Source organism: Charadrius vociferus, unplaced genomic scaffold (assembly GCF_000708025.1).
Source record: "Charadrius vociferus isolate BGI_N301 unplaced genomic scaffold, ASM70802v2 scaffold366, whole genome shotgun sequence".
Taxonomy (NCBI): Eukaryota; Metazoa; Chordata; class Aves; order Charadriiformes; family Charadriidae; genus Charadrius; species Charadrius vociferus.
Window position 1 is genome coordinate 170,279 of NW_009648900.1, and position 14,893 is coordinate 185,171.

Genomic DNA, 14,893 nt, shown 5'->3' on the forward strand with positions numbered 1-14,893 from the left:
TGCACTGCTGCTTAATTAGATAAAAACCGCGCTACCAAAGAAAACTACTTTGCTTTCAAAAGAAGGAACTTTGGGTTTATAACCCATTGAAGACATGCATGCATAAACAAAGCTTTGTTCACATTTAACATGAAGCCAGCTGTCAGAAACAGAGTCAACACTGAAAAAACTGTGATACAAGTAAAATCACTTTATGTGATTTTTTTTTCTCACCAGAATGACAAGCTTTTCTGAGACAGGATTCTATCTCTTAATAACAAATAACTTCTGTCACATACTGTTCACATCAGATTGGTTTTACAAATCAATAGCGTCAAACATTGTTTAGTACTGGTGCACAGAAAATTATACAAAAATGATTGATCAGTACTTGCAACAAAATACCTTATTTCAATAAGTAAATTCCTTTCAATGAGTTATGTTCTAATTAGTTTTTAAAAGAGTTCTTTAAACATAAAAGTGCACGATTAAAAATACTTCCCTTTTAGATGTTATTAAGTTATGCCTTCTCATTTTAAGTAGACAAGCTTCCAAATGCCAACAGACAATGTAGATTTAACAATCTATTCCTGGTTTATTGGGGGGCGGGGGGGGCATGTTTTTTGTCTGAAAGGGCTTTAGAGTATTTTTCTTTTTTTAAAAAAAACTTTGAAATCCAGAAATAAAATTCAGCCTTTGATAACCCAAGACTTTCATAAACACAGCTTTCCAACATGAACTCGCTTAATTTCTTGTAACAGTTGACCACAACTTCAGGAAGGTCACTTCTATTTTCTCCATGTGTAAACTCTGAAACTTATGAAGTTAAATGACTTAAAACTATGAAGTCTTGCATGCAGTTCAAAGACAGGAGAATAAATGCCTAAACTTAATAGCACACATTTTCCATTTACTATAGATATTGTAATTAACTATTTTGAATTTCATAGCTGACGAAATTTTCTGCAGAAGTATATTACTAAATAAAGAATACTCTTTTTAAGAGTATTTCTCAGTACACAACCCCACCCCCAAGTTCAACCCCACCAGTGAATATAGCCCCCACATACAAATCAGCCTGAATATGAATATTCAGTTATTATTGCATTTTTATTGGCCTCCTCACTTGCACGTTTGTGAACGTGTATGTGATGGGGGAGTAGAGGTTGAATTGCATCACAGACAGTAGGCTTCCTGACAGCTATGAGCCACCCGTTGTTCATGGACCACCCCTTTATATTTGCTTCACAAGAAACACAGAAGAGCCTGTAAACCTTATTTTTCCTCCCAAAGACTTGCCACTTCCCACTCAATGGACATCTCATTCTTTTCAGCTACACCAGATTGTCTTACCTCCTCTTCCATCACTGACACCTAACATCAATAGAAAGAAAAGGTTCCCTCTTTAGATGTAGGATTACATTAATTGAAGATAAAGGCCAAGCTCTTGTGGCAAACAAAAGCTGAAGTCCAGGTATCAAGTTCCTAACCACCTTCTGGATGCAATGTCTTTAAATACAAAAAGTTGTCAGGATTCATAGCTCCATGTCTCATGAGCATTTAGTACTGACTGAAGGACACTCCATGGTATATATATAAATCCATATCTATAAATCCCATAAGAGTACTGCCTCAAAACCCAGAGTGACAAAGAATTCAGACCCAGCTCCATTTCACAGCAGTTGGGATTCAGCAATATACAGTTGAAAGAAGCTGGTTTTCAGTGATTTCTGTGTCTGGCATATAATCAAAGGCACTCACTAGACCCCAAATTGCAGTGATCAAGAGAACAAAACCACACATCCTGGACAGAAAAAAAATCTTTACTATTCCTTAACACCAAAAGGTACTTTGCATCTGCTTTTCACTGCTCTTATATTTCTTTTAATTACTTTTGAGTTACAGCAAATTGAGCAAGCCCCGTGGCACCCTCTTTCTCCTTGTTTTGGGACTCCACTTATCAGCAAGATATTATGGGCAAAAATACTCCATATATAAAAACAATGCAATGGCTAAACAAGTGAAAAGTATTAATTTCTTAACAACACTGAGATCCAATCTTTGAAAAAATTGTTTTGAAGAATGACCTTCCCTCACTACTTCAAAAGGAAAAAAAATCCCGTGCTGTGTTCTTGAATCTGAAAGATGTTTTAATGGAAATTATTCAAAACACTTTCAATAATTACTTTGGAAACTCATCTTTAGTACTGTCCGCAAAAATGCTGATCTTACATACGGTCTTTTCAGCTTCAAATATTCCAGATCTTACTTATACTTTATACTTTCACATCACTTAATTTACTGACTAAAAGCAGTTAAAATTCTTTCTGTGGAAAAAATAAAAATAAAAAATTGATAGCACATCAACATTATATACAACTTCCGTGGACAAGAGGGAAAGAATTCCCTAACTAATTGAGGCAAACAACAAATGCTGGGAGGAATTTTGAAAATATACCAGGATATGTAACATACTGACTTAACAGCAATAATCCCAAGTAACGTCTCAGACTCCATAATCACATACGCGCGCTGACTTAAAACTACTGCTCTGGGTTACAATGACTAATTAATAGTTTCTTCATTTTACCTTACTGGTTTTAGGAACTGATTATACAGCTGTAATCCATAACTGGGACTGCTTGACACCAAATGCTATGTTGGGCCCATGGACCCTGACTGTGATATATTGAAAAATCTAAAATAAGCAAAGGTCTTCTGAAAAGGTGTTTTCATTAACACAGCGCTGTGAAATCTTCACTTCTAGTGCCAAAAAGTCAATACACCTGACACTACATTTTGAGAACACAAATATTTGCTATGAGTCCACCTTCATGAGTGACAAATCAAACTTACACTCAACCCCCACTACATAATCACTACTTCCTTCTTCCCAAGAAGACGTAAATCAGACATCACATTCCTTTTTTCCCCCCCTCCATGCTCATGAAAAGGGTACAACGTCATAAAAACCATTTGCGTCTTCATAGCTCAAGGAACCCAGCAACAAGAGAGGATGAGTGTGGTATTAAGTTATGCTGCTTAACAGCAGAGGTTAACTGTTAGAAAAAAATTAAAGCAACAAAGCTGCTTAAAGAGACAACTCAAAAATAGAGACGATGATCATTCCCTACCTTCACACTCAGAAATAAGTTCTGAAACAACATCAACATACTTTTAAAACTGTTTAAAATACTTCATTTTAAATAAGTAAACAAATTTAAAAGTGTTACTTTGCATAGCACACCTCCTATTGCATATAACTTAAGACATTTCTTACCTTTCCCTGAGCTTTGCCTTCGTTACAGAGTTTCTCTAGCTAAGCTTCCAACTACACTGCAGAACAGAATTATTGGCCAGATACCTGGGCTTGACCAAACTGTTTGGCAGAAGACTGATAGCGGGAATCAAAAGGCAGAAGCAAGCTTTCCATTCCCATGACCCTTTGCCCAATCAGAGACTGAATCAATCCTCAAATTTAATTTACAGCAAACTAAGAACTGACCCAAGTTGTATTGGCTGGGTTAGTTCTCCACAGCAGTTCCCCTGACTAGAGAACACCACAGCACTGAATTTCACCGTCCTTACATCTCTCTCACCCAAGAGTTCTCTGTGTTATGGACAGCCTGAGAAGAGAAGGCACAAAGCCAGCGATGCCAGCCTTGTGTCACATCACATTGCTTCAGGATTTCCAACCTTAGGTATTCTGTAAGGGAAGCTTTTTATCTCCGGGCACCAACTAAGCACCACCAAAGTAAGAATCAAACCCTTTTTTAAGAGTCATTTTAATGGAAATTATACTGTATGCCATGGAAACTACTGCTATAATGCAAGTTTGTGAGCAGAAAAAGAACAGAAGAAAAAAGACAACACCAGATTGAAAATTAAGATAACCTTGTTATCTTAGATCAATGCCTCTTTTCTCCTATTGTGCAAGAGGGTTGTAGACAGTACACAAACTGAGTAGAAAGGAGCAAGGTGGCAGGCAGTAGTTAGCATTGCAGTTTTGGGTATGTCCTCCATACAGATGTGAAATCACAGAAGACAATACTGAAGGCCCTTAAAAATTATGTCACCAAAACCACGAGTTAATAAAAAAATTTGGTCTGCAAGGGCTGATGACAACATGTTTAAGGCAGGCAAACGTTCTCTTTTCTGACAAGGGCAACACCATTGTTGAAAACACCATTAAGCTAGAAACTCTATGCATCTAGGTAGCTCTACACACACAGTTATTTAATACTACAGTTTTAGAAGTTATTTTATGTTACAGCTTATAATATCCAGCTGTGGACTGCAAAATTACATAGCATGTATTAAGGTAGAAAATAAATAGTTAAGCAAAATGGGCCTTTATTGACTTAACCAAGTTTTCCTCCACATTTTATTAAAAAACAAAAAGACAAAAGCTTCATTTGTTGAAGACAGCACAAAGCTTTCTTTTCCTGAAAAATCTTACACAGAAAGTTTTACAAGTTGGGAAATCTTTGGCAGTTCTGACGTTTTTGACTCTACCTGAATAACCACAGTAAAACCCTGACTAATACTGAGAACCAGGAAAATGATGCCTCTATGGTAAATATGAATTTGTATATGCTATTAAAGAAGAAAGGGACTTAACAGGTCAAAAGATAAAAACTTCCCACCTCTCTTTGTACCTACCCACTCCTCTTGCCAGCAGACAGTACAAATTGAATTCCACTGAAATACATGCTTTTAATAGGCTAATAGACTGTTACCATTCTGGATACTGGTTTGAAGCTATTCAGCTTCTGCCTGGAAAATCCATCTACACTGTCTCCTGGCACAAGCAGGAGAAAAAAAACATACCTAAGCAATGTGACAGCTAGAGAATACAGCATCAGTCAGTTCTGATTACTGCAACAGTTCTCCAAAATTCCCAATTTTCAAAACTGTGCAAAAATTTCCATATCCTCTTTTTAATCCAAACACTCTTTATTCAGATATCAAACCCAATATTACAAAATGGACTGCATCATGAACTGGCTTAACTTGCTTCTGAAATGCTGATAAAAAAGACTGGAGAACCACAGAAATGCAATATTTTACTTGCTTGAGAAATTGTAAATTATAGTCAATTAAATAATAACAAAGTACAATGAGCTGTGTATCTGAAATTCAATATTTATAAAGCTAGTGGATGTGTGGAAACAGAGGATCAAAAGCCTCTAACATCAAGATGCTCTGAGGATGAAAACAAAGCGAAGATTAATTTCTTCTCCCTCTTCACAGGCATCTAGCATATTTGTCTTCTGCATTCCAGAGCTTAGCATAGATTTTGGACTGTACAAATAATTCTTTTTACAGAGCAAATTCCTTATTTGATCTGTATTATTAAGTCAGGTAACAGCAGGGATAATGATACTCCACCTTTTGACCATGGAAGGAAGAAAGAGTAATTCTCTTACCTGAGAAAACAGAAAGGACTGACAACTGGAATTAAATGCAACCAATCAGGCCTAATTGAGGCAGGTGAGACCAAAGTGTAGTATGCTCTTTTACCACCAAGCTTAGATGAACAGCTATACAAGAACCAAATAAGGCTTACTCCTGTGAGGTTTGCCAGCTAGCACTTTATCTAATACTCTTCAATATGCTATGGATAAAGAAGAGATGGACTGCTGTAAGGCATCAGGGCCATAAGTTTTTAATTCTGTTTAAGCAAATGACTACTAAAGGACATTTATGGAAGAGAAAAAGATGCCTTAATCACCTAAAATCTATTGCAAACTTATGCTTTATTTTTACTTAGTTATGCCAATACATCACAGCCAAAATTAAGAGCTCAACTGTACAAGGTAAGATGGTCCTTCCTGAAAAGTTTACAATTCAAATAAACAAGATGGAGAAAGCATGAGAGATAAAGAAAGATAATCCCTACTTGATAACATGAAAATGAAGCACCACTCAAAGATCGTGGGGAAATAAATTCATTTAACTCAAAACTGAAACTAGAATTCTTGAATAACAGAAGAGCTATACTTTCTTTGTGATAGCTGTTCTGTTACATTTCAGATTTATAAGACACATTAGGAGACAACAATTCCTGGAAAACTGACATAAAAGCGGGATCTAAGTAAAAGTACTCTAAATTCTTGCAGACTCATACCAAGGCAGCAATTCTCTGAAGACAGAACTCAAAGCATACATTAACAATTGGCCCCTTACCAGTACTGTACATGTTACTGCTCCAGATCTACTTACTGTCTGAGATTCAAATGAACAGGTAAGATAAGTGAACTTCAGAAAAGAGTAATTTATCCCAGGATACATCTAGAGCTTCTTTAACAAAAGCACAGGCAAGCATACAGATCACCTTCTGTAAGAGCCTGAGCATCCAATAAGCACTGCAATAAGGTGTGGCTGTATCCTCTAGCTATAAGATTAAGCCCTGTAATGTAATTTGTATATTCACTGCAGAAGAGTTTTTCAGCATGCATGACACGCTGCACCCCATTTCAGCAAAACTTGTATTCTGTGCTGAAGTAGTCTAGGTACAATTCAAAGAAATGGAACCAAAAAAACCAGCCCTTAAAGAATTGAGTGCTGCTACAATTTTACAACAATAATTTTCACCAGTCATTCATATTATCTGCTCCCTCGGTCCACTGAAATGACCTTAAAATGGAAACCAAGGCATAATATAAAATGTTCTTTGCTCCAACGGTCAGAATATTCAACCTAACAGATACATAAAGTTAGTCAGCATCACATGACACAACTAATTTTTCCTCTCAAGTTATTGCTGATAATTGCACCGCCCCAAACAGCAAGGGGTGCAGAACATTATTTCATACAAAGTGATTGTTAATTGTCATATCAGTTTAAAATATCATTTGTTAACTAATGGTAGCTGAAAAACTGATTTTTTCATAGCTGCTTAAAATATAATCAAGAGTGACTACCTTCCTCCTAACACTTGAATGTCTATAACCAACCCCAAGAGCTTTTACCAAGCTCTTTTTCTTTTGTTTTGCCATCTTATAGGTGGACATCTAGAGTCGTATCGTTTGACCACATCAGAAAGTCCACAGTAAAAAGCTTCTGTATAATCATAGTCATGCTGGAAGATATGAAACAAAACAATGTCAATAATCCTGTTGCCTTTATTTACAGTTCATCTCCAGAGCCCATTCAAACCAACATATTGCTTTCTTGCAGGATTATGGTATTTTGTATTAGCCAGCAGCTGATAACACACACAATTATAACAAACTTCTGCTTAATACAAATGCCAAAATGAATAAAGAAAAAAATGATGGGCAAGTTGGTGGAAAAAGCTGTAAGGCGAGTCAATTTTTTAATTAAAAAAAATTGCATACCAGAGAATGTTAATGAGCCGAAAGTCCCCCGAGACCACTTTTACACATTCTGCACTATTTTGATGCCCCCACTAAAGAAGACTGAACTGTTCTCACCGAGACCTGGTTGAAGACATTCTTTTTTCAATGTCATTGCAAAAGTTGAAATCTGAAAGTATCTTATTCATCAGGTTACTTTACTCACTTACTTTTAGCCACTCAGATTTATCAGACTAGAAGCAGAAAAGACAAAATTATCACAAGCCACAAAGTAAAAAATGTCAACAATACCTTTAACTTCTTCATAAATGCTATCATCTATTGGTTCACTGCTCACTTGTCCAACATCATCATATTCCTCTTCCTCCTCCTCAGGAATAGTATTAGATTCCATATCTACGTAACAGCAGTTTAAAAAGTTAACATTTACTAGAAAAGTACGCCTAGGGAGAAATTTATGCAAAATGAAAACACAATTCATCTTCTATGAGCTGGTGCTTATAGTATATTCTGCTTATTTTCTTACAGTGTTCATAAGTAAGAGCTTTCAAGCTAAACAGTATTCTTGGCAAAAAGCAAAAGTCTTGCAAAAGGACAAAAGTCATGGAAAAGCTACAACATAATTGAGAACTAGGACTTGCTATTCAAAACTTGGACAAGTGGGAATACTAGCTATACAAATGTGACAGGTATGTTAATGGACAGAACTACCATCACTAAGCAGTACTGGCAATAAAGGCTACTGCTCTACTGTCTGGCTTACCTTGAATTACAAATTTGACTTGCTGTACCCATTCCTCTGCTTCTTTGGGAGTGGCAGCTGTAAACTATTAAACATTCATTAATAACTAATAGCAGTAATGACAAAAACACAACTACAATTTCATTAGCAATAAAAAAGAGGGGCTGTAGCATTCTCGTCACTTCCTCAAGAAACCATTAGTAATTCTTTTCATGTCTTCTGGTACTTTTCTTGCAAGGATGCTTCTTGTAATGTACAGCTAATTTTGACAAATTTACGTAATTGAAGGAGAGGATGATGGATTTGAAACTCTGATCAGCAGCTGGCAGCTGTGCAGAAAAAAGCTGCTTCTCTTCATCAATGTCAAAGCCAGAACTGATGAACAAAATTTGCCCTTGACAATTAGAAGACACCCATGAATTTCTTTAGACTGCTGGGTACAGTTTTCTTAAAAATGTTCTTGTCAGACTCCAACACACTACGTGACAGCTTAATTAACTGGCTTTCAACTGCAATCTCAGATATTTAAAACTTATTAAACTTACATTCCATATTGATGTCTAGCTGATAGATCTCTGAATTGCACAGCTGATATGTGCCTTTACGTAGATTTTCCCTGCAAAGCCATGACCAATACAGTATGTATTTAACACTGATACATATTTTATCTTCTTTTACTATTTAATTCATACACGAAATCACGCAGACATACTATACAATAGATAATAAAATACTAACACTGAAATGACCAATAGATAAAGATGATAGATTTCCTTGCTCTTGTCCAAAAAGATAGTATTTGAACACATACTTACATATTTTAAATTAGATTTTTTTCCCCAACATATGAATATACAATATAAGCAAGCAAGTGTTTCCTTTTTTCATTAAGATGTCAGTGCAAGTTGTTTTACTGAAATGTTAATTCAGTAACTGGAATTGTAACGGCTTTATCAATTTAATTTCAAGTCAACATAAAAAAAGTCCAACCTGATAAATGCGCTTATCAGGAGCAGAGATTTCAAAACAGCAATCTTTCTTTGCATCCTTCCGAAGGCTATTATTCATTCTGATGGTGTAGCCCTCTAAGGCAAATTCACCTTTCTGTTGTTTGTCTGTTGGAGATAAAAAATAAAGTTAGAGCTTCATTTACAACAGAGAACGTAAGTGGCTCAGCAGGTTATCGTTTATTCAGATTTTGTTTTCTATTTCATGAATTTTACAAAGAATGGGGAGGTTTTTAGCAAAATGATAAGTGATGCTTCTGGAGATAACGCTTTATTTTAAAGGAAGATGTACACAAAAGTACATTTTTCTGTAGGATGCCTAAGGAATTCCATAGGGGGATGTTTGCAGATGGTGGTCTTGTTTAGTAAGAAGTGCATGTTATGACACTTGTATCTAGGGAAAGCCAAGAACTGGAACTTGCAAGACACGCTTTCTATAAATCAGTGTCTCTTTCGGGTTCAGTAAACCAATGGGAAAACCTGTCTAGCTCAGAACCTGCTGAGCTCCCTCCTAAACTAACCACTTCAGTCAAAAAATAAACCTCAAACTCCTTTTTAAGCAATTGGAAAAACTTCTCTTCACATTCTCCCACCCACTCCCAGATGTGCCTCCTTTCCACATGGCAGAAATACAGAATGAATTTTGTTATAAATTCAGGTGTGTGTTCCAAAAGCATTTCTCTCAACACAGCAAATGTTTAATTAGCTAATAAAAGTACTGAGCCCTACCACAGTTTATTAGGTAGAGCCATGTGGTTGTTTTAAAGACAATTCTACTTTTCCAAGGTTCTGGTTTATAAAAGTATCACTTAGAACAGGCCTGAGTTTAAATATACTGCATGGTGGGCAAGCAGCACCTGTGCCCTCCTTCTGAGCTCTTCAGACCAAACCCTGCATCTGATTTTACGTGCTCTGGCATGTTTTGGTGGATATTAAAAACAATCAAAAAAGGTAAAAGTAAACCAGTTTTGCAATTTCTGTAGATCACAGTGCAGCATTCAAGTGAGGATAGGCATCACATTTTGCTCAAGCAAACAAAGCGCAGTTTGCAAATGAAAGAAAAGGCCACAAAGTGTGGGGTTTTTCCACAGCAGAGAAAAGCATTAATTAACAATAAGCATCAGGCACAACAGCAAAACTACTTTAAGTATTGCTGAACAGAAGTTAGGTGCAAATCAAGCATCCATTGCTTATGTTTATCAACAAAAGGAGAAGACTTTTACAGCAGATAAAACAGAAAAAAACCCTACAGTCTTCAACATAATTTTGTCATCTTTCTGGAAATCTAATAGGAAAGCAAATCTTTTTTCCACTCCTGAGAGGGTAAAAATTGGCTAACACAGCAACATGAACATCAATGGACATTAGTGGCAGTCACGTTACAAATACCCTTGCTAGTAATCTTACATGCACATAGACACAAATTCTTTGTCCTTCCACCTTTTTATGAATTCTCATCCAGGGCAAGTAAATACCAAATAACAAAATTATGTGAGAAAATCCAGTGCACTGTTCTATTTTCTTTTCTAGTTCCTTCCCGCACAGTGAGTTTTCTTATGTCTTAATTAAGTACTAATGATACGGTACTAATATTTTATATTTGCTCAACCCTCCACCCCTGTATCAAACAGCACACAAATGCAAAATTCATGGAATTGCACCAAAGCAGATATTAGAAATAATATCTAGCAAAAGGTTAACAAGGTCCTCTTTTAATGAAATTCATTTCTGCCTAGAAATTTTATTGTTCCCTCACTTGTGACCTCAGGGAGAAGATGAAGTGAAAGTACATTAATTTCTCACTCTCCCGTGCTGAAGGTTTATCAAAACCCAAGAAGATGGGAGCATGCAGACAGAATAAACAAACACCAGGTTCAAAAAGTAAAAATATTTTGTCAAGATAAAAATGAGGCAAGTATTCAAATTTAGTCGGATTATTTCTGAGACTGCTTCTCTGTGACATGTATGATCCCTTTTAAGGTAATACAGTTTTACAGAGCTAATCTCAGATGATCTCTGTACTGGTACTCATTCTTTCAAAGAGCATTACAGTTAAAACAGAAAGACGCTGTACTTTGCACTGGAAAGGGAACGCAGTGCATGGTATCTATATTGCATTTGATTGTTTTATTGTTTATGCTCTCTTTGTCTTATCTATCTGAACACGCCATTCCAGTACTAATGAAAATTACCTGTATGCAGCACCAAATAAAAAATACGCATCCTTTGTTATTAAATTCTTTCACTGACCTTTATAGCAATAGACTAGTCACAGCATTGATACTTTTGCTTCTAATTGTCTGTGCAGTAAAGCACTTCTGATTAAAGTCCAGTGTAGCATTACACATATGCTTAAAATGTTGACCATGAGGAAATGCTAAGACAATGAGACACTTCACAGCCCTGAACCCGTAACCATTAAAGTTGAAAGACTCTCAGTACGCATCCACGCTCTCTGTGGCGGCTAGCCAGAGATAAGACCCAGTATGTCCTGAGAAATGGCTCCAGGAACACAGAATGGCAGGACACAGGTCAGCTATAGCTCCGTTGCATGCTCTGATGGTGACAAGCAATGGAGGTCTACAAATCCCAGTTGCTCTTGTAGAATACACCTTTCCAGGTAGGACTGGACACTAACCCCACCACTGGATTACCAGGGAGCAAACCATGACCCATGGTAGCCGTTTGGCCAGGCACAGTAGTCAGGTGCAGGCTTGAAGGCAGGGCTATCTTGTAATCATCAGACTGAACGATCATCTCAAACTCATTTATCGGCAAAGACTTGCAGCTAAATAGGTGTGCAGACAGACTTGGGCTCTCAGTTTAAAGCTGCCACGTGAAGTTAGTGCCACAGTGACTTCTGTGAACTTTCACATTCAGAGTTATATCGTTGATATCAGAAATATTTTCTGGAAACTGTGCTCTAGGGAGAGTTAAACAGTTTTTGATGTTTAAAACCTTTGAAGACTTAAAGATTTCACTTGGAGACTTAAAATTATATATAGTTCTTGTTTATGGCAGGAGCCTTAAAAGCAGCTTCAGGAAGCACATTTACATTACAGAGATGTCACGTTCATTTTGAACCCCCAAATCAGAACCGAAGTTTTGCTAAGCTTCAACAGCGTATTTAAGAGGAACTAGAGAAATACATGCAGATGGAACACACTTCTCTGAAGGAGGATAACATTCTTGCTGCCTCTTATTTTCTCAAGATACGGCTTTGCAATTCAACAATGGGAAACCCTTAATTTGTCCCAGAACAACATAGAACAGAATTGTAAAAGTATACTACTGTCTTGTGAAAACAAAAAAGATCACGAACATTGTCAAGCATAAATTAAGCACAATTAAGTCAAATCTCATTTCAGAATAAGCTGGTTTTTGCTCTCATCTCCTCCTCTTCCCTTCTCCCCATATCCGGCACACAACAAAAAAAATAAATCTGGGTCTGTGTAGGTCACTTTGCATCGGGAATTTAGTATAACAGAGTGGGAAGTCAGGCACTAAATATTAAAAAAAAGTAAAAACTAGTACATACATATTTGAGAGAAATAAATAGGGGGGGCTATATCTGAAATAGAGAAAATACAGATCTGAATGAAATTTGAGAGTCACTTTAAACATTTTTCTTACATATAAACTTCATTCATCCTAAAAATAGTGAAATGTTCTTAACAGTGGAAACAGGGCCAATATTATATTGGGAAAAAAAAGAGTCTCAGGGGAAGCAGAGAAAAAAGGTTTTGAAGTAACCTTGCGTAACTGAGTCCATGGGAACTTTTAAAACAAAGAAGGGTAAACCTTCAACGGGGTCTTGAAATGATTGGGTTGTAAATTTGAGGCCTAAGGCAATGTGCCCATATTATTAGCACATGTAAAAAGAATTAGTGCATTCTGAAGAACAGAGAGGACTCCGATAGTAGAAAGGAAAGAAGTTACAGAGAAAGGCATAAGGAACAAAGGCAAACAGAAAGATTTCAGAGAGTGATAAAGTATTTATAGATACTATTAGAATCTATAATTTAACTTTCTTCATCTTGAAATTAGGAGCCTGTAAGATCTTATGGTTTACATGGCTTCATGCTAAATGGCATTTCGCATACTTTTCCATATGCAGGATGTCTGCTTTCTAAAAATAGTAAGTGTCAGTATCTCCAACATGGTAATTCCTTTTCCAGCTTTGGGAACAGTCCTTTCCAAACACACGCACAGGGATTCTTCTCTTTTAGATAGCAGATCTGAAATGCAATTGACTTTTTTATTTTTTTTTTCTTTCCTTTAGTCTAGTCCTCTGAGCAATCTAAATTTAAAAAATTAAGAAATGGAGGCAATGATTGAAACACATTATTTGAGGTACCAGTTTGTTTATATTCAGTTTGCTTATACTCAACAGGTATTTTTAAATAATGGACTATTTATGGCAATTGTGCCTCTCGAGGTCTGAATTTAACATTCTCATAGCTGAAGATTCAGTACTCATGAGATAGATGCCTTTGCTATCACCCTGCTACAACAAAGTCCTATTGAACATTCACAATTCCTGTGGATTTCAATTATGGATTCTGTCAAAAATAAAGTCTAAACTAAATAAGGATTTTTGTCTTTCCTATGTTGTTGTCCAGAGAGGGAGGACTAAGAGAAGGTCCATAGCTAAAAGCAAAACGATACTTCAACAGCATGTGGCAGAAATTCCAGCAGCCTGGTTAGGTGAGTCACTAAGACAGATCTGCAAATGCAACTCTAACTAGGCTCCCCTCTCCCTTAATATTGTTCAGTCACCAAGTTCTCAAAAAAATAAATAAATAAATAAAAATAAAAGAAAAAAAAGGCTTCTTTTGCATGAATAGAAGTAGCCCATCCATTTGCCTGGCCATCACTGTCTCACTATTGAGAGAAATCCAAAATTTTCATGTCCATGTTAAAAATAAATGAAAAAAAAATCAACTCAGACTTTTATAAAAGCTTCTGAATTATCCCCCTCTTCAACATCATATTACTGGCAGGCAGATACCATTTTCAAGTTATAAAAATGAAAATAAATTTTTAGTGCCCATTAACAGGGGAAAAAATTGCCACAATGTTATCAATTACTGTCTTGCTAAACATTTAGCTGATCTCTCCAGTTTCTTGAGACAGAAGGGCATATAACATTGTGGCCTAGTGAGGAAGAAGTAATGAAGCCATTAATTCATTCATTTATAAAGCAACAAATTAATTTTCCTTCTTCACATGCACTTTGAGGTCTGAAGGGTTAGCCATACCACCTACGCGTCCGAGTACCCAGGAACTGTCAGAGATCATATAGAAAAACGACATGCAAACAGGGTACCCAACTCAGGATGCAACTGTGAAAAGAAGAAGAAAAGAGAAGGGCTGTAAAATGTTTATGGAAGGAAAGAGTATGAAAAGGAGGACCAGGCAAGCTTCTGGAAATCCAAGCCAGCTCTGACATTTGAACGCACTTCTCTGCAATATTTTGGGCCATGTGCTGGCAACAGACATTGCAGCACAAGCACAAACATACATGCGCTGCTTGCAATAAGTATTTCTCACATGTAATTAGGTCAAATCTTTAAGCCTTGCTCCTCCATCTACTCCACATATCATTCATCGGGGAGGGAAAAATGCAGGTGATTCACTTAGACCTATCTATATTGCAGGGGTAAATCCACTATCCAATGCTGCACCAAATGTACGAGAAAACAGAGGAGGAAACAGGGATCAAGACATTCATTAGCCTGCAGGCATCACAACTGTTAAGAGGATGCTTGTAACCTCTTACGTGAACACACAGACATGCACCAACACACAGTCGTTTACTGCATTTTCACAGGCTTTACCTT

General features: G+C 36.6%; 1 protein-coding gene across 1 annotated transcript in view; it reads right to left on the reverse strand.

Moving 5' to 3' along the window:
* The window catches only part of SKAP2 (src kinase associated phosphoprotein 2), a 120,318-nt gene that overhangs the window by 29,937 nt on the left and 75,488 nt on the right, over positions 1-14,893 (reverse strand). Inside the window, exons 8-10 of the mRNA XM_009887188.1 lie at positions 9,034-9,158; positions 8,065-8,128; positions 7,593-7,697 (exon numbers count right to left, since the gene is read on the reverse strand). Of these exons, the coding sequence (XP_009885490.1) occupies positions 7,593-7,697; positions 8,065-8,128; positions 9,034-9,158 (294 nt within the window). The remainder of the gene's footprint in view (positions 1-7,592; positions 7,698-8,064; positions 8,129-9,033; positions 9,159-14,893) is intronic.